The sequence below is a fragment of the Pipra filicauda genome, unplaced genomic scaffold (assembly GCF_003945595.2).
Source record: "Pipra filicauda isolate LSUMZ 115617 unplaced genomic scaffold, ASM394559v2 scaffold228_size1260155_pilon, whole genome shotgun sequence".
Classification (NCBI taxonomy): domain Eukaryota; kingdom Metazoa; phylum Chordata; class Aves; order Passeriformes; family Pipridae; genus Pipra; species Pipra filicauda.
In genome coordinates, this window is record NW_024104341.1 from 1,001,481 (window position 1) to 1,026,367 (window position 24,887).

General features: G+C 38.5%; 2 protein-coding genes and 1 long non-coding RNA gene across 6 annotated transcripts in view; 2 read left to right on the plus strand and 1 right to left on the minus strand.

The window, feature by feature from the left end:
* BDH2 (3-hydroxybutyrate dehydrogenase 2) lies at positions 1-14,811 on the plus strand. Of its 2 annotated transcripts, none has more exons than XM_027717929.2 (10): positions 1-76; positions 1,511-1,591; positions 4,469-4,547; positions 6,505-6,601; positions 7,128-7,236; positions 8,412-8,472; positions 9,126-9,239; positions 9,779-9,837; positions 10,527-10,619; positions 11,865-14,811. In XM_027717929.2, exons 2-10 carry the CDS (start codon positions 1,520-1,522, stop codon positions 11,916-11,918), a joined length of 738 nt encoding a protein of 245 aa, XP_027573730.1. In that variant the 5' UTR covers positions 1-76; positions 1,511-1,519; the 3' UTR covers positions 11,919-14,811. The 2 variants fall into 2 exon arrangements, with proteins under 2 accessions (XP_027573730.1, XP_027573732.1); XM_027717931.2 differs by having other exon boundaries at positions 28-46.
* LOC120323282 lies at positions 4,201-16,038 on the minus strand. Its single transcript, XR_005563592.1, has 3 exons — positions 15,530-16,038; positions 14,414-14,465; positions 4,201-4,392 (listed from the first exon to the last, which is right to left on the minus strand). It is a non-coding gene; the product is annotated as an uncharacterized LOC120323282 (long non-coding RNA).
* The window catches only part of SLC9B2 (solute carrier family 9 member B2), a 21,985-nt gene continuing 12,792 nt past the window's right edge, over positions 15,695-24,887 (plus strand). Inside the window, exons 1-6 of one of the 3 annotated variants that reach the window (XM_039381496.1) lie at positions 15,730-15,801; positions 16,505-16,673; positions 18,391-18,490; positions 20,049-20,223; positions 21,705-21,875; positions 24,552-24,694. In XM_039381496.1, coding sequence (XP_039237430.1) covers positions 18,401-18,490; positions 20,049-20,223; positions 21,705-21,875; positions 24,552-24,694 — 579 coding nt within the window. In that variant the 5' untranslated portion in view covers positions 15,730-15,801; positions 16,505-16,673; positions 18,391-18,400. Of the gene's footprint in view, positions 15,802-16,504; positions 16,674-18,390; positions 18,491-20,048; positions 20,224-21,704; positions 21,876-24,551; positions 24,695-24,887 lie in introns of all 3 variants that reach the window. The other 2 variants (XM_027717926.2, XM_027717927.2) reach the window with 2 other exon arrangements.

Here is a 24,887-nt window from a genome sequence, read left to right on the forward strand (position 1 = left end):
CCAACAAGCACAGTAAAAAACTTGTAGAACTTCCTTTTGTACAAAGGTCAGTAACGGAGCAGTTTTAGATCTCTTGGTGAGTGACTATATTACTGTTTATTTGTAAGTGCTTCATAGAGTCTGTGACAAATGTTGGTAAAACCTGATTGCTGTATTGAAAAATGTATTTATAGTGCATTTTGCTTCCAATGTGTTACGGTGATTAGGGGAAGTAATTGAACTGATGAGGTGGCTTTTGGAAAGAAAAGAATTATTCAGTTACATTGTTTCAGAAGTCTGATTTGTTGAACCTGTAACCTTCAGGAAAACAGTTTTGCTCCAACTTTTGTCAGGAAAAACATCTGACAAAACAATGTCTCTCTGATGCAAATAAGAGAAATTAATAATCTGACTTAAGACGTAGAACACTAAATTTGATTTGGTAATCTGAGTCACAGCATGGATTTGAGCTTCTGTAGAATATAGCATTGGCTGCTAACATAAGGAAGATTAAGGTACCTTTATCTTAACTTCCCAGTGAAGAACTTGGTGTGTTGGTTTCACGTGTATATTTTTATGTGTATATTCTTACGACACCTTTCTACATTCATAGCTACATAGACAAAGTTTGCTCAGAGGACTATAAAACTGCAGAAAATTTTACTTATAGGGAACCCACTTAAGAAACTCCAAATACTGCACTCTGACTGGAACACAGTGACCTTACTTTTTAGGCAGTTCTTTGAAACATCCTACTAAGTCATTTTCTCCTTAAATAACAAAAAATCCACAGAAGTGAGGTGATGACACTTGCTTTCACTTGTTTGTCTGCAACTTTGCGTGCTTTATTTCTTTAAATCTAACGTAGCATATGAATGTGTGCACTGTGGCAGAATAGAGCTGTATTTTGCCTTTTGGCTGCTACACAATGACTAAGGCAGAAACTCCTAAAAGTTCCCTGCCACTTGCCCCAGGCATGCTCCGTGGTTCCTTGAGAACAAGCAATGCCAGAGAGGGGAAAAAAGACAGCTTCATTCCCCTCCTGCCTTCCTGCTTCGTTGGAACTGGGAATCTGCTGTGCTGAAAGACTCTGAAGACAATTCAGAGCAGATACCAAGACCAGGGTATCGTGTGGAATTTATTGCAGTATAGGAAGTTGAAGTGTTTGTAGTTTGAGAGAAACAGGAGGAAGACCTACTTTCTAAGTACACAATGGGCAGTGGAAACACTAGATTACAAGCTATTGTTATAATGAAGCCTAACTCCTGAGATCAAATGCCTTTTGGGTTTGTTTTTCTTTGAGGTCCTTATATATAATTAATTAAAAAAAATGAGGAAAAAAAAGAAGGTTGAGGCAGTCGTGCCCCTCAGAACCCTGAGGGTTGTGCTGCAGCCAAAAAGGACAACTGTGATGGCAGAGGTACACTCTGGATCACGTCTAGTTTTTGGAATGTACTTGCATCTGATTCCCGGGGGTTGGTGTTGGTTCATGTTTTTGTTAAAGTTTCTGTGACATCTCCTGTCTGCACAGGTGGGCGCCATGGGTCGGCTGGATGGGAAGATCATCCTGCTGTCTGCGGCAGCACAGGGCATCGGGCGAGCAGCTGCTATAGTGAGTTGGAAAATGTTTATTCTCCTGTGCCTAAGCGAGGTCTCTAATGCTAGCTTGTCTAAAAACACCTGCACCAAACCTGTTCTTGAATTAATAAACTGTAGATGAAGCTAGAACTATGCACTGAAAAAATTGGGGAATAATGTATCCACTATACTGTATCATGCAGGCTTTGTGCTGTTTGAATTTCTGAAAATCTCAGCTCTGAGTGGAGATGTTAAATAAGGATAAGAGCAAGATTTGAGAACAGCTGCAACTGCTTTTTTAACAATATATGGTTGGTACTTTGGTTTTGACCTGTCTGGCATGGGAGGCCCTGCCGAAGGCATGTACCATCGCCAGCATAACTCGCAACTGCATAGGGGCACACAGGCTTCTTCCCCACTAAAATGGTTAGGGCAAGCCTTTCACTCCCTACTTTTCTGCCACCCCACTGTGTTACCAGAGATCTTCCCTTGCACTGCTCACCTGTGACACTCCATACAGGACTGCCCCGCCTGCCCTCCCGCTGGTCCGGGTACCCCCACGGTCTGTCTGACACCCTTCCTCTCCCCCAAATTGGACTGGCAAACCTCTTGCGCTCCCAAGTTCTTCCTCTCCTCTCCCACGAGGGCACAATCCCCGCCGGCAGTGAGCTGCTTTACGCTGACGACGATGCCCTCGTCGCCCATGCAGAAGTAGCTCTGCAGCATTTAACATCCTGCTTTGCTGTGGCTGCTGAGCTTTTTGGGCTGGAAGTCAGCTTGAAGAAGACAGAAGTTTTCTATCAGCCAGCATCTCAGGAAGACTTCCATCATCCTCATATCACCATTGGCGAATCAGAGCTCAAATCAGTCCAGCAGTTTGATTACCTAGGTAGCCTCATCTCCTTGGATGGTAAGATTCACAGAGAGATAGACAACAGGTTAGTAAAGGCATATAGTGCCTTTGGAAAGCTTCATAAAAGAGTTTGGCAAAATAAACACCTGAAGAAAAGTACAAAGATCAGTGTTTACAGAGCCACAGTGCTGTCTACTCTCTTATATGGATCCGAATCATGGGTCATCTACCGCCACCACCTGCGAGTCCTAGAACGCTTCCATCAACGCTGTCTCCGTACAATCCTAAACATCCCCTGGACAGATTATGTGACTAATACATCTGTTCTAGAACAGGCAGCAGTTACAAGTATTGAGCCATGTTACTGAGAACACAACTGCGTTGGGCAGGGCATGTCTCAAGGATGAAGGACCACCGCCTCCCTAAGATCTTGCTTTATGGTGAACTTGCCACCGGCTGCCGCAAGAGAGGAGCCCCAAAGAGAAGATACAAGGACTCCCTGAAACAACATCTCAGCCTTGGCCACAATGATCTTCACCGCTGGTCTACTCTGGCCTCCAATCAGGAGATCTGGAGACACACCATCTATAACGCTGCTGCTTCATTTGAGAACGCACGCAGGATCACCCTCGAAGAGAAAAGACAACACAGAAAGAATTGTGTCTTGCCGACAAGGAGTCTTTCTGCTGTGCCTTTTGCAACCGGACTTGTCTATCTCACAATGACCTCTTTAGCCACCAGCGCGCTTGTAGCAAATGTGGGTAGAGTCCCTCCCAAATCTTTGTTCGCAAAGCCTAGCCGTGGTGATGATAGTTGGTACTGTCTGTACCTTTAATCCAGTATCTCTGCTGCTTTGTTCTGGATGATAGAGTGAATATTTCGTGGTCTAAAGCTGAATACTGTGAAGATCCCCCATCGTAAAGCCAAGACATTTTATCTATATTCAGAGTTGACATAACCAAGTCTACATGATACTAACAAGAACAAAGCTACAACATTGTTCACAATGAGCAACTATAAGAAACCCTTTACAAATTTTGTTTGATTACTATTAAACAAAATTCAGTAGATATATTAACTTCCCACTTAGCTTGTAATTCTTTTGACCAGTTCTCCTGCTTACTTCCCTTTAACATAGCAAATAAAAAAACCAGTAATTTCAGTATCTCTGTAATGTAATCAACAATCCAGAAAAATCTCCTGTAAGTAGGATTTTTGCCAGACTAGTTAGTTTCTCGTGCATATGGTTAGAAGACAACTGCTGATCTTTGCTCTTACATAAATAGCTCAGTCAAGGAGTAGGTAATCTTCCTGATAATTTCAGTTTGTAAATACCCAACAAGCCATGGAAGGCTGGTATGTTTAATGCCACTATCCTCTTAAGCTACTTATTGAGACACTTATTTTTAAGAATTAGGGGCTACAGTCCAAGATGTTAGCATACTTTTGACACAGAGGTTACTTTGATAGCTGTTGATTTGCCAGTAATCACAATACAAAGAAAGTGGGTTTTGGGGGGACTATCAAGAATGAAGGAATATCTCTGGGTAAGTATCAAAGAGAAGTCATGCTGCTTTTAATATTGTTCTATTCCAATGATTTGGATGCAAAAGATTTTGTTAAAGTTTCAATACTACCATTCCCTTTTTATGGCTTCTGCCTTTAACTGTCAAATCCCATAACTTCATTTAAATCCAGCAATACAGACAATTCTAGCCCTACGTTCATAATGTGCTTACTAGTGCAGCTAATAAGGGCAAAAATAATATCAGTTGTCTTAGTCTGGTTACTGTTCTTACACTTTATTTATGGATTCCTTACTGTAAGGAGAAGAGATCTTAAGTCTGTCTTATATCATGCATAGTTACTCAATTGTCAGCAGGATGTGTAGTAATTCATGTCCAGTACTCCCTGACTTCTTGTGCCCATCATGAAAAGTGTAAGATCAGCTGCCTTTGGCCAACTTTTACGCCAAAAAGGACCTGAGAAGAAAACAGATTTTATTTCTGATAAGATCTTGAATATCTAAATATAAACTGCTTTTCTTGTATTCTTCAGGCCTTTGCTAAAGAAGGAGCCAAAGTCATTGCTACAGACATCAATGAGTCCAAGCTGAAAGAACTGGAGAAATATCCAGGTAAATGTAGGCATTAATTCAGCTCTTCCAAGTTTTGTTGTAGGCTGTCTGAAATGTAATTTGAGGACAGGAAAACTTCAAAAGGCCAGAAAAAAATGGCAAATATCCAAACTAATTCTTTACATGTTGGCATTGCTTCATTCTGTGGTGTGAAATGGCAGAGATTTAGCATGTAAAATTTTGCAACATCAGCATATCAGACAGACTATTATTCCAGGCATATGGAATAACTTTGAGTTTCTTGTGTCACAGAAGTTGATATTTGTTTCCCAGAATAGCACCCATTTCAGTTACCTTTTGGCATCACTAGGCTGATTGTCAAGTGCATCACTCTGGAAGGCATGGAATGCTTTTCTCTGATCACTAGAACATCCAGCTATACAAGAAGATAGATTTAGTGCCTTGCATTTCCATTTTCCATACTTGGCTATCCTTTTAATGCATTCCTTGCCATCTTGTAGAATTAGTATGTCTTCAGAAGCTCACTCTACCAATAGTAGATACACCTATTCTGTTCGTAAAAATGTTCAGGTCTGAAGGTTGCTTTCCTACTGATACCATGGGAACACGCTTCAAGAGCAGGTTTTGCATAGCTGTATTTCTAATCATAAGTGACAAAAGTGGGACATTACATTAAAAGATATTTTTTCCATAATGAAATAAAAAATAAGACTTGAATATATTTTACAACTGAAAATGCTTCCAACTTAATTTGACAGAAGAAAGTAGATTTAATGAATTCTTATTACAGGGTGACAGTAAAATACACAAAACCTCTTTTCTCCAGTACAGCTTTCAGTGTGGACATCCATCTCTACTGACTAGAATTAACCATAAGCGATCCCATTGTAATTCTTTGAGAACTTTAGGGCTTTCCAGGTTCTTTCTCAGGGTGTTTGGGAAAGTGTTACATTTTCTCCCTCTGCTAGTATGTTCACAAAGAAAGAAGTAATTTTCCTTATACTCAGAACCATTTCCATCCTTTAGACACATGATTAGTCAATCCATAATTCATCAAGACTTGGCATGTTGTGGTCTTTGAATTTTATCCAGGAGAGGTAATTCCAGTGTGATGTTAATAACCAGCCTGTAGTCTGATTGCATCATTATACACAGATCTCTTCAAAAATGTCTACATCATTTAATGCATATAAAGCTTGTTCATGGACTTGTCAGTTTGGCTTCAAAAGAAACAGGTTTTTATCCATTTCAAATCAAATTCACCCTTAATTTAGACGACACTCAGATGCTTTACAGACAACTTTACAGTATTTTATAGAATCATGTATGTTGAATGAGACTTCTGGAGGCCATGTAGTCCCATTTGCTGCTCAAAGGGGCTCTGGTTAGAGCTCAGGGCTGCATTGAATCAAGTCCTGAACGTCTCCAAGGGTGGAATTTCCTCATAAACCTCTGTAGGCCCTTGTTCCAGTGTGACTGCCCTCATGATTTTAAAATAATGATTTATGCGAAATCATTTTTCCTCATTAATTGAATTATATAAAGTTATTCATAATATCGTCAACTACACATGGGAAGATGGCATGTAATGTGATTGTGAGTGTATGTGACACGTGTAACTAGTTTCAAATAATTATTATCCTATGCCACTGACCATGGAAGCTTATTATGATTATATAGGTTCTGTAATTCTACCATTTGGAAGTATAGTGGAATTCAAATTTGTTGGGAATGCTTTTATGGTAAATTATGCTAGCTCATCTGCTTGTGAGATGCTGTATGGTAATCAAAACAGTTGATCTTCTTAATTCCCTCCTGAAATTTTAAATAGCATGACATGCTGTCCATTGCTGTCTCAGTTTAATCATTGCACTAACTTGATGATCAAGTGTAGTTCTCACTGAATTGAATTGTAAGTGCAATTCTCAGCACTTCAGAAAAATCATCTGCTGATCCTTAGTCAAGTGCATTGAAGCAAATACACTCTTTTTTCTAGGCATTCAAATACGGGTTCTGGATGTTACCAAAAGGGAGCAGATAGAAAATCTGGCCAAGGAGCTTGAAAAGATTGACGTCCTCTGTAACATTGCAGGGTAATCACCTTCTCTTTGATAATACTCTTTTTCCAGTTTTCCCTGTCCTCCAGAACTCTTTCTGTTATTTCAATGCATTTTATTTCTTTCAATTTAATGGATTTTGTAACTTTATTACAAACTTTAATGTGTTTTCATCAAAACTGAACTTTTTGTGTGCAGCCACGTTACCCAGGACAAGACAGAAGGGCTCTTGAACTTACATTTTCCCCACTCTGTGGGAACCCTATACTGATGGCTTTGGCCCTCTTAGCACAACAGTGAGCAAAGTTGATGGTCTTCTAGTGCTCTACTTATTTTTTTCTATTGCTAAGTATTTCATTGCACATATTGAGTCTACCTTGTGTCCTTGATACTTACTCATCACAAGAAATACACTGTTACTTGCATTCTTTTAAAGACCTCTTGTCCCTCCTTTTCGAGGTTGAAAGAGTTAACTACTGCAAAACAGTGATGGAGGAACATGCATAAAAAGCCACAGAAATGTAAACTAGAGACAGTAATCTACTTCATGGACTTATTCTAGATTTGTTCATCATGGAACCATTCTGGAGTGTGAGGAGCAAGACTGGAACTTCACAATGAACCTCAATGTTCGCAGCATGTATTTAATGATCAAGACATTCCTTCCAAAGGTAAGGCTTGATTGCCTAGTCTCTGCTGCACTACGTTTAAAGTGTGAGAAGTCTAAGTTAGCCACTCTGGCGACATGGGATTTGAGATAAAAATGCAAGGATGCAGCTTTGGACAGGGAAACCCTTAGATTACAGTGATCCTACTGTAAAGCATTCTCTGCATTGTATAATCTTTTAAGTAGACAATTTATCTAAAGGATCTGGTAGAGAAGATTAATTCAGGGGTTTGCCCTATGTAATCTGTAACTAAAATCCTTCAAATGCTGAGCAGTGGGGAGCCACTGCAATACAGTGCTACCATATTATACTACAGCACACAACTGCACAATACCACTGCTACAAAATATTTATAAATAATGTATATTAACATTAATTTTATGGAACTCTGGAAACTATCTTGTGAAGCAATTCAGTGACACTGATAACATGCTGCTTATAGCAGAACAACAATTTGATGAATCTAACAGTTTGGGGACACTTTTTTTGACATAATAACTAGGTTTGGGTCTACAAAATCCTGTAGACTGAATAAGGTGTTTGTATTCCTGTAAATGCAAAGGCCAGATGTGGAAGGTGTGACCATGACTGGATGATAACTACTTTTTTCAGTATTGTTCCAGTCCTTTTTGGTTGGTTGGTTTGGTTGGTGGTGGTTTGTCTTTTTTTCTTAGCTGAACTTAATTTTCAAAGTAGGTTTGGGGTTTTTCTAACAATTTCATGCATATCAGGTTTTAGGATGCCTAGAAAAGGTTACAACTTAAAGAAATTTAGCTACAATTCAAAGGTGCGAGAATATTGTGTTTTAATCTTCTCCAAAACAAAAAGGCTTTGAATGGAATCAGTGAATTGCTGCATTGGTAGATGGCATGAGCAGATGTCTGTGTAGGGTAACTTACTGTGGTGACAAGAGGGCCATGATTCAGAGGTGGCTATCTAGGAAAAAGTCCTTTCCTGGCATAGTCTCCAATCCTGACATTACTTAAGAGAATTCGAGTGAGAACTTCAGGCTCTGCTTTACTGCTTCAATCAATGGCACTTATCCATGACAGTTAAGCTTTGTTACCTTGAGTATCAATTGCACATAAGGCTGTTCTGTGAGTTGATGTGGGCTGTTTTACTGAACCTGCAGATAACAAAACAGTTTGCATTTGAATGACATAAGTCCTCTTTTGCAGATGCTTAAACAGAAATCTGGGAATATTATAAATATGTCTTCTGTGGCATCCAGCATCAAAGGTCAGTAGCTTGCCAGAGTTTCTTACATAAAACTTTAAAATTATGGGCATGCAAAGTATACATTGCACAACTTTGAATTCAGAGGACATTCTAAATTCAAAGTTCTTTCTAAATCCTGTGGAGGGATGCATTTAGAAAAATAGAAGAATAGAAAAATCAGCTCATACATGCAAGGAAACAGATGGAAAATTGCAGAAATGCCAAGATCCTTATCTCTGAGCTTTTTCAATGTTTTGTTTTTATTAATTAAAAAGTAATTACTTCCAGTGATATCTTGCTGCATATGTTCTTCAGAGAAACAATGAAGAAATAACAATTACATAAGTGCTGTAGCTATGCTTCTCAAGGAAGCCTGGTGGTGACTAACAGATGGGTTTCTGCTGCTGCTAAATCTTTGTTGCTTTGTTACCTTTTCTTGACTACTCCCCAAACTTATACTATTGAAAGACTGTGTGCTTTCCTCTGGTGTATGCCTGAGTAGAATTGTGGCAGTCAGCATTCTAGCTAGCCTGCCCTTATGGAGAGGATACAAGTGCTCCAGGAAATTCTGGAGTCCAGAAGCAGGTGCCTCTTGAACAAACTTGTCTTTTTTTTTTTTTTTTTTTTTTTTTAAACCATCTTTCTGTGCTGCCTTAACACGGACCTTCTGTTAGGAGTTGTGAACAGGTGTGTATACAGTACTTCAAAGGCAGCAGTTATTGGGCTAACAAAGTCTGTGGCTGCTGATTTTATTGAACAAGGCATCAGATGCAACTGCATATGTCCTGGTAAGTGTTCTTACATTATTCTGTAAACTAGAAGCAGATACTAGAAGACCAGATTAAGTTTGGCATTATTAACAAAGAATAGACTTGGCAGTGGCAACTAAATTTACCAGCAGTCTAAAAGAATAGGACGTGCCTGAAAGATTTCTGAGATTTAATACAGAAAAGTTGTTACTTCTGTGGTTAAGCTGTATATTTAGTCTGTTAACCAAGTATATGCACTTTATATATGTGTTACACAGTATTTGAATGTTTGTTTTCAAAGATACAGTCTAGGAAGTCAGGAGCAGGCAAGGGCTAGCAAATGGTCTGGCCCATATTTAACCATCAGAAAACTATTGAATCTGATTCCTTAAACTCTTGCCTTCTATTGAAATTTAGAATCCTATGCTATATTGGTAGCTCTGCAGTCTTTCTGCTGAATTATATTATGAAGTTACACATAAGCATTAAGACATAAAAATAGAACAAATAAACTGCATTTTCTTGTCATGATTGCTGATGTAGTTGATTTTTAAAACCGAATTTAAAATTTTGCGTAGGAACTGTTGACACACCATCTTTACAGGAGAGAATCAAAGCCCGGCCTAACCCAGAACAGGTGAGAAAGCAATTTGTTAGCTTGATGCTGTGCACACATATGTTTAACTCTCTTTAAATAAAAATATTAATATATAGTGGCACTTCTGTTCATATTCAAGAATGTCCCCGATTTCAGAGTACCATGGATAACTTAACAGTAGTGTCTCCTTTGATAATGTGGTCAGCTTCTACTCCACAGTCTTAAAATGACTCCGAAGGATACTATTGCTTAGTGAATACAGTCTGTCATTATTGGAAGCAATTGTAACTATTGATTACAGTACCCAATGCAAAAGTAGAGGACATTTTCTACCGTGGTGTGTGGCAGCCACAAACTAGTGCAAAACCATGCTAGAAAGGGCATTCTGGCCTATGCATTTCAACATTATTTGACTATCTGTACTGACTAGATAACTGTAAGCTCTCATTTGAAGTACCTGGAATATCTACCACCAAAGGAAGAAGAATATATGTTGCCTTTATTCTGGAAGCAGAGATTTAGGTGCTGTCTAAAACTCTCATACTTTTTTTTCAACCTGAAATTCACATCACTGTTCATCTTATATTTTTCTAGTGTAAGTTCCCTACTCGGTGCACAAAAAGAAAGTTATGACTAGAGGACTATTTTCAATATTGCCTTGTACATGTCAACAGATTAAAATAATTGCTTTTTTATTTTTGATATACCAAATGCTCTTGTATATCCAGGCACTGAAAGACTTTCTAGCCAGACAGAAGACTGGTAGGATGGCTACTGCTGAAGAAGTGGCCCATCTCTTTGTGTACCTGGCTTCTGATGAAGTAAGTATAGAACGACAGAATGTCCCATCAGAGCATCCCCACACTACTTTGCTGCCTCACAGTACAGAGTATTTGTTTCAGAATTATTTATATTGTCTTTGAGCTGGATTATTAGAAAAGTAAAAAAATGTGACCATCTTTTACTGAGTTCAACCTGCAATACAAAAAGTACTGAATGTTGACAGGGATTGCAAGGCATTAGGTACCATAGCCTGGTGGTTTCATGTCATCTGAGCAAATTGACTGACCCCAGATCATCTTAAATGGTAGGACAAATGGACTTGTTTTCTTTTTCCAAGCTTTCACCATGGCTAGATCACGTTCTAAGGAGGTAGAATTAGTAGTCATCACCTACCTTTGCTATTCAAGGGCAAAATATTTGTGTAGAACTGTTGGAGATTTTAGCTAATGCTCAGAGTGAATCTGCCCTTTCAGCATAAGGAAAACAATAGACCCACTGAGGTTGTTATACACCAAACTCTTGATGACCACTTCAAATACCACCAACACTAATGAGCACACATCAACGTTATTCCATCTGCTATAGATTTACTACGTCTCAAAAACTGGACTGGATTCCTCTGGACTAGTCCAGCAGTCCTAATGTGCATGTCAAAATACTTTAATGGATTTAACTCAGTCCTAATGTTGCTATCTACCAGTAATCTGCCTCTCAATTTCATCTTGGTTTTAGTATTTTTTTTAACACTACTAATTTTTTTGAATCTGCTTACAGGGTTTTCAACCATGTATAGACAGAATTCTAGCTTTTCAGTAAATTCAGTATGCTTCACTACTGGCATAGAGAAGAATGTCAACAGCTCAGTTGCTTACCACACTCTCTGCATGATCTAAATTTTCAGTTAGGTCTCCTCATAATTATTGCCTGACCTGGTCAGATTCTGCTCAGCTGAATAGAGCTAATAACAACATAGTGTGAGGCATTTATTCCTATAGGTAAGATATCTGAAGTCTAGCTTATGTGAATTTGTACACTCAGGATGCATTCTCATCTCAATGCCTCTAATAATACTTTTGTAATACTCCCTTGAGTTAACTGAAAGGCTTCAATTTCAAAGTTTATATTGAGATATTTTATTATTTATTCAGGCATTTTTGTAAAACAAAAAAAAGTGTTTGTACAAAAAGAAAGCAGATTTTTGAATTTAAAGAAGTAGAGTTTCCCTGTAATTAAGAGCCATGAAAAATTAGTTCCAATCATTGTTCTTTTTTATGTAATTTCAGTCTGCCTACGTGACTGGCAATGAACTAATCATCGATGGAGGATGGAGCTTGTGATTGACTCTCCCTGCAAATGGAAACTTATACCATGAAAGGCAAAAAGTGAGGATAGTGTTTCTTGCAAAGATTTAGATCACGCACATGATATCTTTCCAAACAAATCTGCGGTGTTTTTACTGCTATTTGCTGCGTTTTTACTGCTATTTGCTGCGTTTTTACTGCTATTTGCTGCATTTTTACTCTTTCTAGATTGATCTTACTGATTCACTTTTCCTTAAACGGTGAAACACTGGAGTAAATTGTACTTCATGTGGCTTCAGTTTACGGCAGTTCCAAAAACATGAAAGAACGGCAGTTTAATGTTTAAGATTTCAAAGGGCCAAAAATATTATTCAAGGTACAAAGTCTGAGTTGTGTTTTAAGCAAATCTGAGTGAGAGGAATCAAATACTATCTTTATTCTCATCTTACAAAGTATCTGGAAATTAAACATTCACATTTAGATTTTCTACTAGCATTGACAGACTATCCAGATAAAATGGAGCAACAGCTATTAAATCAGCCAAATGGATCCTGAACTAAGTATGGTTTAAACAGAATAAAATAGAAATAAAAATAAATTTGAAGATCTGAATGTTTGAATCACTTTTTTACTGGTACCAGATGTTTCTATAATAAGAAAACATACTAATTACAAACTGTAGCTGAAAGCACATACTGCTTTGCAAGTTATGAAGTAAGTCGTTTTCTGCTCTGTACTATCGTTAACAAAATATTTTAGAACTCTAATAGCTGTAGAAAAACAGTCTGAATTGTTGAAAAGAATGTTCCAAGCCTGACAACAGTTATAGATCCAAAGTCAGAGCTGCAAGATAGTCAAACATGTAGATATGTGGTGTATGAGCACATGAAACTTCCTGCATACGCGTCAAAGAGCCAGTGTACTTGCACAGCTGTTTTGTGAAACTGTAATGTCCATTTTCCAGATCTTGGGTAAATTAGGCTGCTGAAATCTGGAAAAGCAGTAATGCAGAAGGCAGGGCAACAGATTACCATTAGAAGCAAGAGAATTGGCCTCTTTGTGGAGTTTGGGAGAGTTTTTTTTGTTTAAGCACGTAACCACTATAGGCACTGTCTTCATGAAGCAGAAATGGTGGAGAGGAGCCTGCTGTAATGGTTAAGACTAAACCTTAGAGCGTGTTGAGCACAGAGACATGTAATTATACAATCAGTTATAAAATAAGTACATTAACTAGTACAGAAGAGGAGAAATAGAGACCAGAACTGTTTCATTAATTGTATAGGTCACTTCTAAAACGGTCTTGGAAGTATCATTACTGTATCTCCTCTCTCCTGCTTTCATGTACAGAAGGTTCTATGCGAGGATGTCACTTTAGCAGGCATGGATGGGGGGATATGTGAGAGAAGTGTTCTTAAATACATGGGTGGATCTTTATGAATATGCTTGACTTCTGGCACAAAAGCAAAAGGAGTGGATTTTACCACTCTAGATAGAACCAATATGTTCTTCCCCAAAATGATGCACTAATACTGGACAAATACTGTAAAATCTGCGTGCTAGGTACTACGCTTTGGAGCTCTATGCTTTATTCACAAGTACCAATTCAGTCTGTACGAAAACACAAGGCAAAGTTTCTCTGAAAAGAACTGTTTCTACAAGAGTGTGTGTTGATGTTTTTGTTGTGGTAACATATGGTAGCTTTGATCATGAAACAGAAACCTATTATTGTAAAGTCTTATACTCTGGTGAAAAAACATAGATCCTGACCCAGAGATCTAAGGCAATGAGTAACGTGAATTCCAAAAGTATTTGTGTCACTAACGTACTTAAACCCAACATGAATGACATGGGCTTACTGCCTATAAAGATGGTTACCTTTAACAATTGCACACAGCTCCATTTATCTAGGTCATGAATATATATAATTTCATATATATAATCATATACATCAAATACATATATATGTAAGGGAGGAATTAAAGAATAAATGCTTCTGAGTATGATTCATCAGTAATCAAAGCACAGGAAAAAATGTAAAATATTTTGTGTGTGTTTCTGTAACAACTGCCATGTTTATAAAATTATTGCTTAAGCTTTTCAATATTAGCTGAAGCATTAATATAAATTACCAGATTTCAAAGATAATGGAACATGTCTAGCTAAAATCAGGCCACTTATTTTAAAATTGTAAGTAAATGTAAATTTCACAAATGAGAAAAATACTGTGTCTGTTAGCATCCTCAAGCTCATTGTGTTTAACCTTTACCTTTAATCATAGTTGGCACACTCTGGCCTTGTGTAGTTTGTTTATGGGGTTTTAGAGAATCTAATATTTCAATCAAGTGACACTGGCAGCCAAGCCAGGATCAGGCTGAGGCAGAAATCCAAAATTATCCAAAATGACTCCATCAATGTTCACTGACATAAATTCAAATGTTAAAAGCTCAGGCTGGCAGGATACTGTTTCAACGGTTATAGGATTTAATACGAAGGCCAAAGTCCTGCTTCTGTAGTAGGCATAGAAGGCTTACCTTGAAAAGAATTTCCCCACTACAGTAACACAGGAAAATTGCACCGTGCATTCTGAAAATATAATTAAGAATGAGAGAAATTTCATTATACTTATTGCATATTGAACTCTATCACTTAACATTTGTAAGCTTACTGATGATTGTAGTATACAGATGCTACTCAAAAACGGCTTCTTCTTTTTTTCTTTTTGGTCAAAGCACTCCTGCAAGGGCTTTTTTAGTGGTACGCCAAGAATCTGGTGCAGCAGAAAAATAAAAGTCAGCAGAGCTTGCTGTCTTTTGCCTTATTAGCAATGCTTTTCATGGATGTGTTAACAGCTGCAATTCTGAAATGTGTTCTTCTGTCATGGGGTTTTTCAGCAGACTTGCGGGAATTATTAAAGGAAAATGCTTCTTAATGCTCTTGTGGCCTCTTAGTTCCCTGGTCTGTTTTTAATGAAACTGGGTAATTCTCTTTGTTTTCCTTCCACTCCAATGATAATATAAAGAGGCTTTATGACTTTATAGATTCTAGGTCAAACTTTTCTCTTGTGGGGGAGGGGAGGAATAGATGTCCCCGATTCAGAGCCCTTCTGGAAAATTTATTTTCTGATCAAAAACCTGCTTTTTTTTTTTTTCTCTTGGATTTGTAGTCAGCTTAGTTCTGCATGATGATACTAAGAGCAGAGTTGAAAGTTACTCTGTTTCATTCCCTCATGAGCATTTACAGATGAGGTGGACACACTTGTTTCATCTTTAAGAAGCAGGAATATCTTGCTAGGAACACCATAATATGCAAGGGGTGGTTTTTAAGGTTTTTTTAATTCTCCTGCCTGCCACAGCACATTTCTTCTGCATGAACCCAGAGCAGAATCAGCAAGAGTTCCTTTATCCTTTCCTTTCAACAAACCTCCAACTGCAGTGTCTGAGTTAGAGAACTGTGTGTAGCTTCCCCATCCATCTTCCCACAGCCACGGAAAAGGCAGCACAGAAAGCCTTTTCCATGCGTACAGGATGCAATAAACGTCATGGGAAGCAAAGGCTGAAAAGACACAAAAACGTACTTCCTCCTCGGTGCCCTGATAAGGTATTCTGAGCCTTGGATGGGCTCAGGTCTGATCCATCGCTCAAACCAACCTGACAGGTCAGCCCCCCATCTCCTGCGACCCCTTCACTCAGGCATCCGGGACGCCCTTTTGGGCATCCCAGGGTCCAGCAGGAGGCTTTCACTGCTGGCTAAGTGAAGCTGTGGTTTTGGAGGAGGGACTACGTCGCTAGCAGCAACAGCGGGGGAGGAGGAGGAGCCGCAGCCGTCACAGAGGAGCTGTTGCAGCGAGCCGGGACCACGTTGTCGCCTCTCCGTCCTCGCAGGGAGCGGTTCCCTCGCTCTGGTCCCTGCTGTTCCCCGGGTGAGTTTTCTGGCCTTCTGTACCGTTGCACCCCATTCCCTGCAGCTGGAGGCAGCAGGAGGGGTGACTGCCGGGCACTGCTGGCTGGCTTGGCAGGCGGGAGGCTGCACCGGGGTTTCCTTAGCGTCTTTTTGTGGATGTGATGCGTGGTTTAGGTTGTTTGGGTTTTTAATAGTTTATTCTGAATGCCAGTTGCTCTAGCGATGCTTGTGGTATTTTATTTGTATTCCTTTCTGTACCGTCTGTGTGCAAAGCAGAACGTAAAGAGTCACCAAGCCAACACAGCTAATGCGATAGGCATGCTCGTGCTGTCCCTGTCCGTCAGCTGTCCCTCTCTTTCCTCCTCCTTACCCATTAAAAACAAGTAAAATGATAGGATCTAATGAAAACCTCTCTGGTTTCAAAATAAGGAAAGTGTGTTTTCCAGGGAGGTACTAAAATAAATCTGTTATTGGCTGATTTCCATGGGACAGGCCTTAACCCTGTGGTATGAATTCCACTCTGTGATTTCTCAATCACTTGATTTTGTTTGAATACGGGGTGAAGTTTAAAAAACAAAACAACACCTCCTCCCCGGGAAAAAAAATTACAGTGAACCCCCAGAAGACTGACCCTCCCTGATGTAAGTACACTAACCACTCACTGTGGTCCCATTGATCCAACTGGACGTTGCTTAGAAGTGGGTTCTTGATCTTGCTAACAGGGTGAAGACCTGTCACAAAACAGATAAGGACAGCACATACACTATTAGATTTCTCGTTCACACCTGGAAACCATTCCTGTTAAGCAGAACATTCATCTCCCTGCTAAGTCAGTCCTTTCTTTCACATGCTGCTGTGAACCACGCATCCAGGAGCTGAAGCTGTGGCAAGGTGGGCCTGCCTTTCTCAGAAGTGTTAATGTATTTTGTGTTAACAACTACATGACCCCGTGAACTGGGATGTTGCCCAGTTTCTGTCTCTTACCCACACACGCCCTTTTCAGAAGTACAAAATTAAGTACAGAAATATTGGGAAAGAGGTCAGTGAAGGGAAGGAGGGAGGCACTGGTAAGTTGCTGATAACTTTCTATTCCAGTTAGTACAACTGGCATTTGTGGATTCCCAGACCCAATGAAGGGATGAAAAAAAAAACCAAACCAAAAGTATCACTGATGTCATTAAAGAACTCTAAGAACACAGCTATTTGGTTCCATGAGTAGTAATTAAAAATATAGAAAAGTATTGGAATTTGAGTAGACTTAACAGTTTACATTTAAACAGGAAAGAAAGCAAAACTCTTACCTTAGAACACACTGAAAGTGTTTGCCTTTGCCAAGCCTCAAACCAGTTTCTTATCAGAACTGCTCAAACTACCCTGGTGTTACAATGGCCCCTGTCTTTGTTTATGGCATCATCATTCCTAAATATCAGATATTTCATTATAAACTGAAGGCTTGATAATTGTGAGAATCAGCTCTGACTTCCAACAATTTAGCAAGGAAGGAATTTCTTGGCTCAAAAGTTCTGGCTTAACTTCACTGGTGTTTTATATGGTCAGAGCAATGTAAAAGACTTCAAGAAATTTAGCTGATGGAGAATATATGCACAGCTTTGCTGTTACAAAGAACACTAGCAAGCCTTGTCTTCAGGCTCGTGCAACTCTTGCTGGCTCAGACTTGTGAAACTACAGTAAATGTTTGCACAAAAAAAAAATCTGACATACAAAACAGTGCACTGCCATATGTCCTGTTAGAATCTATGGGACAAGAAGTGGACCAGTTAGACTGAGCAAATACAAATAGCTTGGACCTTATTTCCCACTCTAAGATGTATATCCGTGGAATATAAGCAGTTAAAAAGAGACGTGTTTTATCAGCCTAACCTGAATACAGACTGCAAGCTGTGAATAGTCTTGATCTTTACTCATAGACTCAAAGGCATCTTCTCTTATATATTCAGTCAATATATTGTGACTAGTGGCATCTAACAGAGCTATGCTCTTGAAAATTCCCCTGAAAATCAACCTGGATCTGGTCAGGCTTAAGTTAGAAGAAAAGTGTCCCCTCATGAAACTTTAGAAATCCCCTGGAGCTTTAGAAACTATAGTTGTTGTTCTAAGTTTATTTAATGGGTGCTTGTGCTGCCATGCACACAGGGCCTGTGACACTTTCAGAACTAGCGGTCCTCCTAAGTGGTGTTGACAGCAAATAACCTTTATCTTTGTGCTGGTAAAAGGCACAAATAGATATAGATAGATAAATAGATATAGATAGATAGATAGATAGATTTTATATATATATGTTGCAGCCATACATTTAAAGAGGAATGAGCAGGTTAGCACAGATCATTGTGATCATAAAACTCAGGGGATTTTATTTTATTTTTTTATTGCTTGTCTTTGTAAGCTTAATACTGTTCTTCCGTTAGTTTCTGTCTCTTGTTCTTACATACAGCATACAGGCGCATGCAAAACCCATTAAATCTGGAATTGGGGTGTGAGGGTTTTTTCACCTGAGCTATGGGAAAAAGACAACACTGAGAAGTGTTCCATTTGGAAAACAGCGTTATTTATGTCTCTCTAACTTTTCCATCTTTGTTGCTTTCCTTAGGTTTGCAACAATGGTAAAGGAAGATGTAAATAACAGTGAAGATTCTGAGCCATCAGTATGTGAGCGAAATGGCATGATTCTTATGCATGAGCAAAGTGAGGTAATTAACTAAGATCTCTAACTGCAATTCTAGTCAGAAGGAACCCTCCTTTTCCTTTCCTTTTTCTTCCCATATTGTTAAAATCCCTGAATCTGAAGAGAATGCACATAGAAATCTCCTCGGTGGGAATTTTTTATAATTAACGCGTGTTCAGTTTGTACAGTCTGCAGTATGTTGGATTCCTGGAAATCAGTGGTTGCAGTTTCAGTTTGAGGTGTAAAATACATCAGCATACATTTTTTGGAAGAAAATTATGTGGCCTGACGATTACTTCTTTGCTTTCAAATTGCACTTATCAGTCCATTTGCTGAAAGTTGTTAATGCATATCTATCTTCCTTTTCTTATCTAATAAAAATTTAAAAAGCCCACGCTTTTAAGCTTCTCTGCCTATTTCCAGTATTATTGGAAATGTCTGTGTCTTTAAAAAAGACTTGGAAGTAAATGCAAGTACAAATAAAATTCTTAACATAAAATGCACTTAAAAGTAAGCCTATGGTATTGAGTATAAAGGTAACTGCTGTATCTTTATGCACACAGTGATTATATGCATATGGCGATCACGGAATCACAGGGTAGATAAATAAGTAATTCCATGCTGAAAGCTCACAAGATTTGTGTTCCAGTTGTGACTCTGAGTAAGGAATTTATATATGTAGAGAGAGAGAGAGGGATGAGACATAAATAATCAGGAATGTGGAAGTATTAGTGGGGGAGGGCTACATGAGAGGCAGAACTCCATGTCTACACTATGACAATGAGCTGACATGAAGGTGAATAATCATAAGGGAAGGTAGATGATTAACTTGTCAAAAATAAAGACGCTAAAATGAAGTGAGACACATAACCAAAAATGGTCAAAAAGTGCTTTGGCTATGAATATGGATAAGTAGATGTATCAGTATAAAAGAACAGTTTCAAGGAATCATTCTTCAAGGGAATAACTCCCAGGGTAGTATTTCTCCATCTCTACTTTGACTTAGCAGCTTGAGCCTTCCAGCAATGGATCATGTGAGTAATGCTTGCACTGGCCAGCTGTTCTGTTTCTTTCATATTTGTTCTGTTATTTTTGTTCAAGGCTTTGCAACAGGAGTTATTTAGCAGATACATTAAAGACACTGTCTCACTGGAATTATGCTAATTGTTAACTTTATTGTGAAATCCAGTCTGGAAGCAGAACCCTATCAAATTGTAGAAAATATTAATAAATATTTAGTTTGTATACAAGACAAGCTGAGCCTGGCTTGTTATTATTGTTTCTTCATCAAATATGCAGATACTATTGCTGCACAGGTGCTATTTGTACTGGGACAGGAGTCCTCTCAGTTGCAGATAAAAAGGCAAATGACCTGCCGTCTCTCCCATGCAGTTCTTTGTGCCATGGAAAAAACAAACACATAACCAAAAACACCAAACTACAAAGCTGGATGTGGTTGTTTAGTTAATATAGTCATTTGTAGCCAGTGTGGCTCTAGTGCATCCCACCTGACTTCAGGTCTTGTACACTACTTCAAATATATGCAGTGCCACCTCTGAGAGAGTCTCCTTGTTTTCATTCAGCAGGGACCAACAGCAGATGCCAAAGGTACCGATGGGAATACACAAACAGAAGAAACTGCTCTCTTGAACCACTGTGCTCAGCAACCTCCAGAACCAATAGCAGGGTCTTCAAGAACATGGAGGCAAATATTTGCTTGTCCTCCTCAGGGTTTACTGGCCCAAACAGTGACAAATGGTATGTAAGAAAGACAGAGTTTAATTAAAATGAGAAATGGCAAATGAAGTATTTGTTTCCCTGAATGGGATGATATCTGTCCCTTTATCCTTTAAAAAAGTGAAGGGAAACAGTTGTGTTTTACTTATCACACTTTTGTGTTAATGTTTTAGCAGAACAAAAGAAGTAAAACAAAGATTTGAATGTACAGTTTTTGTTTTTCCACTCTCTCTTACCTGTTTATCATGGTAGGTATGTTTTTGCACTGCAAACTGTTTTCATCAGAAGAAAGACCTCCTAGGTTTTGTCTTGATATTTTGTTTTGGTATTGAGAGCATTAAGGTGATTCTGAACACAATGGTATATTTGGCATACTGGATGGCTTTCTTTTTAATTAAGGTAATAAATATAAGACTTGGCAGTGATACCTTCTTTTGTTCCTTAATACCCCAGGCTTGCGAAGCCAAGAATCCTAACTACAAGGCAAACTGACCCATTTTGTTTAAGATTTGTCCTAAACTGAAAGTTCAAAGAAGAGATGCCTGGCTAATAAGTTATTTAAGCTTTTTCCTGACAAAAGACACATCCTGTGGCTTTGACTGTTTCCACAGCCTCCATTCACCCTCACTTGGGATTCTTTGGCTTTTATGTTTGGAAATCTACTGATTTTCCCTTTTGACACCTGTCACCCTCAAATAAGATTAAGAAAAATCCAATCTGAAAATGCAATATACTTTCCTATGATCATGAGAAGAGGGATTTATTCAACACATTTTTTCCTCTCCTTCAGTCTTCTGCTTTTATATCTATGCATAGCTGTTCTTGTTGGACAACTGCAGGAACAGATTTGTGAACCGGCAAAGAGCATATTTTCACTTACTGTTCTCATAATATTTTTCAGGATTTCTTTTTCCTTGTATATTATTCCCCTTTGATTGTTGTATCAAGGGAAGTGTCTGTACTCCTTCAGGCTGTCCAGAGATATGACCTTCTTCAGAATGTTTTTCCCAAGGATAACAATGTATTGTACAAGCAGATCCAGCCTAAAAATTATACTTCAATTCTTTTAAAAATTAGGCTGGAGCTGCAGTCATGAGCTTGAAGATATGCCAGGCTGTTCAGCAGCAGATTTTACTGTGGTTCTGAAGTAGCTGAAGGAAGATAAGCAAATGCAAAATAAGTTAGTGAAAGTCTTTGCTTTAAATTTGGAAACTGTGAAATGCCTTCCACGGTGGCCAAAGGCTCACTCAGAACATTTTGATCTCTAATGATGTTCCTGTTACCATTTTTTAAAGTATCTTAGCATCTATAAAATCAGAACATCAGTTTAGAGACCATCAAAGATTAAATGCATTGTTATGATTAAACTAATTTTTAAGGTAAGTAATTTTATTTCTGAAAGTCACAGTAACATTTTTCTTCAGGAGAAAAACAAATGTGATCCAACAGCAAAGTTGTTCCTGAGAGATTATTAAATATGAATATTTTTTGTTTCGTTCCAGTTGCAGTCGTGGTCCTGGTTTGGGCTGTGGTTTGGTCCATAACTGGGGCTGAGTGTCTCCCAGGTGGAAATCTGTTTGGAATTCTATTTCTTTATTTTTTTGCTGTCATTGGAGGTAAAATTTTTGGATTCATCAAAATACGAACCCTACCCCCTCTCCCTGCTCTTCTGGGTAAGATATCCTTCCTTCTTTTCTTCCTGCATATTTTGTGTTGTTTAAACCACCAAGCAGTATCTGCAGGCTAGGCCTGTTTGAATTGGGAACAAGCAAAATGTGTCACGCTCCAAATCTCTTCCTTTTCCAAGTGACGTTTTTGGTCCTCTTCAAGAGGGTGCAAAATTCCCGAAACTGGCTCAGGTGAAATTGTTACTGAGGTTCTCCTCGTAATTATTTGGGGGTCAGAGAACTGTATACCTACAAATTCAGAGCTTATTGTCCTCCAGTCTCCTCTGTCACAGTTACTTAAAATTTGGGTTTAATAACACCAAACAGGAATCTTAATCCAGACCTCCTGTTATAGTAGAATAATAAATTCATAGCAAAACTATTGCTGAGCTGTTTCATTAGTTTCTTCCACAATGAAAATGTTTTCCAAAGAAATCGTTATAGGAATCCACCACTACTAGTAGTCTGAAAAATTTCTTTTTGCCTCTTCCTTTATTTCAAGATAACTGAAACATGAGGAAATAAATTCACCACAAAGAATAGTTCTTCTGAAGAGATTTATTCGGAATCAATCATAAGATTGTTTTTCACATCATTCTATTTTATTTTACATAGAAAGGCAAAATAGAAATGGGAGATGAAAATAACATCTTCAGAATGTTTTCAGACTTCTTTCCTAGAGGATGTTTCAGTTTTGTTTATATCAGTACAATATTGTGAAGTGCTGTGATGTCAGTGAAGCTGGAAAATGAAGCTCCAGGTTCTTCTCACCAGCTGTATGCTGTCTCCTTGCTATGCTTACTGCATAAATGAGTAAAGCTGTTGACAGACAGTAATACTTCATGGCAGAGTGGGCTTACAGATACCTGCCTGTAGTGCACAGGTGTGACTTTGTAACCTGCACAGCTGGTGGTGTGCCTCAGACAGTTGTTCTGTACACATCTCCGTGCACGTTCTTGCACTGCTTAGTTTCACCAGCAAGAAAAAATTCAAATGAGAGGGAGGGAAGTTTTGCATAGAACATGCATGCCTGCAATAATATGAACACAGGATGTCACACGCAGGGAGTCCCCCTTTCTAAAGTAAACACCCCCCTTAAACAAATAAAAATGTTTCTGACCATTTGGATTCTGTTTGTTTGGGTTTTTTTTAATTACGTCTGTATCTAAAAGTTATGAGTTGAGCATGAAAGTGCTTGTCAGACAGGTAATACTGGACAACAGAAACTTAAGCGTGACTGCACATGTTTGTTGAATTGTTTAGCACCGAGTTCATTGTTCTGATCCCCAGTCTTGAGAAAAATTGGAGAAGTCAGAAGAAGAGATAGACAATGTCTTTGAATATTGTTTTTACATTAAAAATGCAAATCTGGTACTCTTACATATGTTTAACCCACTTGTGCTAGATGCAATAGAGTGTAATGTAGCTGGCTAAGCACTTAAGCACCTTATAGTGAGCCTCTATTTCAGGAAAAAAGGAGTGAAATTGGTACTGAAACAACCACATAGTATATTTTAGGTACACATTGCAGAGAGGTTTCTGCAGCAGGCGACATGGAGCAGAACAGTGAAGATACCCTTTGAGGTGGAGACTTTTGCTTTGTTAAGTAGCTTTCTAGATCAGGGTAGTTCTGGTGACTCGGACCTCAGGCAAACATTGCAAAGAGCATATGATCATTATACTACCCTTATATAATTCTCATGAGGTACTGCAAATTAATTATGCCATGCTTTTTTTCCAGGAGGTGTTAGGAAAAGCAGTGTTCAGAGTGTTGCAGGACAAATCAAGTCCACAGTTGAGGCTCACACCAAGCAGGGAGCAACCTGAGCACAATGATTATTTACTTTTTGTCTTTTTTCGGTTTCCTGTTTCTAAACTTGACTAATACAACATTATGCCACAAAAATGAATCATCAAGATTTACAATGAATCTCTGCAGATCTATATCTATAGTCAACTTCTCCTGTACTTTTCCATATCCTTCCAGAGCCACAGTTGCAAGAATTCTCTGATTGGATAGTTTCACTAATATTTGCAAAAGTTGAATCTTGCAAGTAGCTCAAATAGAGGATAACACCAAGTTTCTGATTTTCCTGTCCCCTTTTTTCCCCTTTGTGTAAGAGTCATATTGCCAGAACACTTTAAAATGTCTACATTAGTCCATGATTAGCTGTTTTAGATTATATTTCCCCAACCTCAGCATTATGGTTCTTGTGACCTGCATTTCTTACACCTAAGAGGATTTTTAACGATTTTAACGATTTTCAAGTTCTGAGATAAATACACAATATTAGAAGATCTTCCTCTTTTCATGTTAAAACAAGCTAACAAGAAAAAAAATCTTTAAGGATGCAAGAGTGTCTTTGCTTATGGTAAGTAATCAACCTGCACCTGGTGAACAAAGCCAAATTCTCTTGACTCAGACTAAAACTGTGTCAGCATCCTGCAGATTTATTGGTGACCTGTATTTTCTTAGGCCACTTTCACTGCTTTAAATATGTTTCTCTCTTTTCATGCCTCAGTCCCATTGTTAAAACATGTCTAATAATTCAGAACATGAATTGTTACTTTTTCCTCTCGTAAATAAATAATATGGTGTCTATTTTTAAGAATGCTATGCAGGTTTTTCTCGTGCATTAAAACCAAATCATTTATAGGAGCTTTCATTTGCTTTCATTTAAGGGATGCTACTTGCTGGTTTCCTAATCCGAAACACTCCGTTCATTAGTGACATTGTCCAGATAAACCTACGCTGGTCTGCAGCACTGAGGAATATTGCTCTTTCAGTTATCTTGACCCGAGCAGGACTCGGCCTGGATCCAAAGGTATGGCACCAGCCATTTGTGTGAGGGAAAGTATACAGCAGCTCTCAAAAAAATTGAATAACTGGCTCTGTTAAAAATATTGAACTGTTCAGTCTTGGAGAATCTGCAAATTTGATCGTTACAGAAAGCATAGCTTATATTGTGTATATATATATATATATATATATATATAAACGTAGCTTATATGTATGTT